Raw genomic sequence first — 3,651 nt, forward strand, 5'->3', positions numbered from 1 at the left:
TAGAATTAATCGTGTGCTCCCTTTGATATTTCTACATACTAGAATGAATCGTGTGATCCCTTTGATATTTCTACACACTAGAATTAATCGTATGCTCCCTTTGATATTTCTACACATTAGAATTAATTGTGCGCGCCCTTTGTTTTAGGTTTAGATTTTTTTCTTTTTCACTTTTTTAAAGAATTTTTCTTTAGACTGTCCAAATTGAATTTGTATTATCGGTCAGGGTCTCAGCAGGAAACAGGTAGTGCTTGAGATCCACAAGGGGTGACGAAGAGCATTTTGTTGACAATATGGATAAGAGGGGCAAGGAGATCAACCTGGGCTGATGAAGAAAGGGGAGGAAGCAGTCTGCCAGTTGCCATAATTACTGAAAAACGAAGTTCAGAGAGCGCGCCAGCCCATGGGAGCCATTGCCTGTCAGAGAGGAACATATTCACTGCCCAACCATATCCCAGCAATGAACGAGCAGGAGGAAGGAAGCCTCACCTCCCGTCTCTGCCAACCTTCCAGTCTCCTGCCACACCTCCTACTGGTCAAACCCAGCTAGGCCAGAGAGCTAAGGAGCTAGTTCAGGCTTTTCCTTAGGGATCACCCCTCTTACCAAGGTACCCTCTTAAAAGGTTCAGCGGGAATGGGAAAAGAAAATGAAGAGCAGTCAGCACAATTTGCTTCCATAGGATAAGATACATTCACAAAGCTTAATCTCAAACTCTGTGGCCTCTGCCATCCCCGTCTGTTCCTCTGTTATATTTCAGACAGTGGCCCTCAGGGAAGAATTCCGAGGCATAGACCGAGATGTGGAAGGATCTGCCAAGCAGTGGAAAAAGTGGGTAGAGTCCGAGTGTCCAGAAAAAGAAAAGTTACCCCAAGAGTGGAAGAAGAAAAGCTCAATACAGAAACTCATTATCTTGCGAGCACTGCGTCCTGACAGAATGACGTACGCTCTCAGGTGGGCCAGTCGGCGTTTCTGGAAAGGCAGGGTAACCCGGGCAGCATAGTCTCAGAGGCTAACAGTATCTGGTGGCAGTGGCAGTGGAAGCCGTCGAGATGCTGCTGCCAATGGCTCACGCACCTGCAGGTTGGCAGTCTTGAAAGAAAGGCCTGGTGTCCTGCTTCTGCAGAATCAGCCACTGAAAGCCCTATGGGGCACCGCCGTCTTCTCATGTATCGGGGTTGCCAGGAACTGGAATCAGCCGCAGGCAGCCGCCTTCCTGGTGGACAGCCATATTGATTAGAAGTTGTGTCTGCTGAGGTTTTTCTATTGTAATCGCTACTATTGTTAACGTTTTCTAAACACTGCATCGTGGGCTGGTCCATAGGCCGACTCAGCACATCCATCCTGGGAGTCGGTGCAGAGGACAGGGACCTGACAGGAGAGAGATGGGTGTCGGCAGAGTTCAGAGGATGGGAGCATGCATTATCCCAGTGTAATTTCCATTGCCTTCATCCTGTGGTGACATTTTTGCTCCCAAGATTTTGCATGACAAACAAAAATGAATTCCCTTCATGGGGACGCCCAGAGCCCTATAACTTTACAACCGGTGCAGTTGAAAAGCAGAAACGCCAGTCTACGTCTTGGTTCCATTGTCCCTTTTCTCTGCCCTCTTGGCTTCCAAATGGTAATCCGCTGTTTAATGCATACGAGGCTTATTCTAATTTGAATTCCCCATCCTGACAATTCTCCACTGTCCCCAGCCTGCTGCTCTGTCTTCAACGACATTCATATGCTCCGGTCTTTCCCCTTGGCTCCACCCGACCTGAGCCAGTTTTCTCCTCCACAGAAGCCACTGCTGGGTCCCCACGTGACATGCTTATTCTTTGTACTCCTTACTTTTTGCTACATCCGAGGCTGCTGGAAAAATAATCCTTGCTTACTTGAGCTTCCCAGTGTTAGAAACACCCCGACCAGCACTCATCTACTCATGAGAAGCCCAGCAGGCTGGAAAATGGTACTGTGGCAAGTCGTATGAACTGTTCATAAGTCATGGCGGAATCTGCCAGGGACTTTGGGGATGCCAAGCCTTGGGCAGCTCAGAGGGGCATCTCGGTCGCCTCCCCGAACGGCATGCTATCGGCTTCTGCTTTTCAGAGCTTTGCAAGAAGAGAAGGGAGGGAGTTCGTGGATAAAAAGGCAGCATCCGTCTGTGCAGATTCTGATGGCCATGTTAGCAAGGCATCCCGTATCACTCGCGTGGGCTGTTTGTTCCCTGTGACTCAGGTTTGAGCTTACTCAAATTGTGACATGTCTCAGGTCAACCCGGCTGACGATGTTTTGTTTTGACAGGAATTTTGTGGAGGAAAAACTAGGTGCCAAGTATGTAGAGGGGGCCAGGTTGGATTTGGTGAAAGCCTTTGAAGAAAGCGGCCCGGCCACCCCAGTGTTCTTCATCCTGTCTCCAGGAGTAGATGCCCTTAAGGACCTTGAGCTCCTTGGTGAGTGATCAGAAGGCTTGCTGGGCAGCCCCCACCCACCTTCCCGCCTGCTCAGCCCCCACCCGCAGGCCCTGCCTTGGGGTTCACAGTTCACTCCCTATTCTTTCTTTCCTCCCCGCCACCTCCATTTGTTCGAGGTTGGGTGTACGGGAAAATGTAAGGATAATAACATTACAGTCTGAAGAAATGTTCGCACAGAACATTCCTCTGCTTGGCATAATGACACTTCTTTTGTGCTGTTTCCTACCTTTTGACTAAATGCGGGCCAGAGGGCAATTTCCTCCGTGCTCCAGTAATAGAGTGCCCCCCGTGACTAAATAACGGTCATTAGAGCAAGTATGTTTGATTGTGCAAGGCCCGGCCGCTTTGTGCTCGGGTTTACTATTACCCAGGACCTGTGCGCAGTACGCCAGGTTAATGTACCTGCGACCTCCCCGCGCAATTGACATGCGGCCTCACAAGGTGAGGTAAAGGCTGGTGCCTTTGCCCAGTGAGCCAATCCCTCGTGAAACTGATGTGAGATCTACCACATGTTGCTCACTTTGGATGCCGGCGGAAAGGCTTTGCCATTCCGGGCAAGCTTATAAAGCTCAGTAACAAAGCCTGCCATCCATCAAAAATAACAAAAGCTTCATTATCCTAAGACCAGAGGGACTGATTTCAGCAGGCCATTCTAAGGGAAGCCTCACCTCCCGTCTCTGCCAACCTTCCAGTCTCCTGCCCCACCTCCTACTGGTCAAACCCAGCTAGGCCAGAGAGCTAAGGAGCTAGTTCAGGCTTTTCCTTAGGGATCACCCCTCTTACCAAGGTACCCTCTTAAAAGGTTCAGCGGGAATGGGAAAAGAAAATGAAGAGCAGTCAGCACAATTTGCTTCCATAGGATAAGATACATTCACAAAGCTTAATCTCAAACTCTGTGGCCTCTGCCATCCCCGTCTGTTCCTCTGTTATATTTCAGACAGTGGCCCTCAGGGAAGAATTCCGAGGCATAGACCGAGATGTGGAAGGATCTGCCAAGCAGTGGAAAAAGTGGGTAGAGTCCGAGTGTCCAGAAAAAGAAAAGTTACCCCAAGAGTGGAAGAAGAAAAGCTCAATACAGAAACTCATTATCTTGCGAGCACTGCGTCCTGACAGAATGACGTACGCTCTCAGGTGGGCCAGTCGGCGTTTCTGGAAAGGCAGGGTAACCCGGGCAGCATAGTCTCAGAGGCTAAC

At 49.5% G+C, this 3,651-nt stretch overlaps 1 protein-coding gene across 1 annotated transcript in view; it reads left to right on the forward strand.

Annotated features, from left to right (window-relative positions):
* The window catches only part of DNAH11 (dynein axonemal heavy chain 11), a 330,595-nt gene that overhangs the window by 293,369 nt on the left and 33,575 nt on the right, over positions 1-3,651 (forward strand). The window contains 2 exon segments of the mRNA XM_045288657.1: positions 759-952; positions 2,288-2,436. Coding sequence (XP_045144592.1) covers positions 759-952; positions 2,288-2,436 — 343 coding nt within the window.

The sequence above is a fragment of the Echinops telfairi genome, unplaced genomic scaffold, assembly GCF_000313985.2.
Source record: "Echinops telfairi isolate 266 unplaced genomic scaffold, ASM31398v2 ScPeMD7_23;HRSCAF=83, whole genome shotgun sequence".
Lineage (NCBI taxonomy): Eukaryota > Metazoa > Chordata > Mammalia > Afrosoricida > Tenrecidae > Echinops > Echinops telfairi.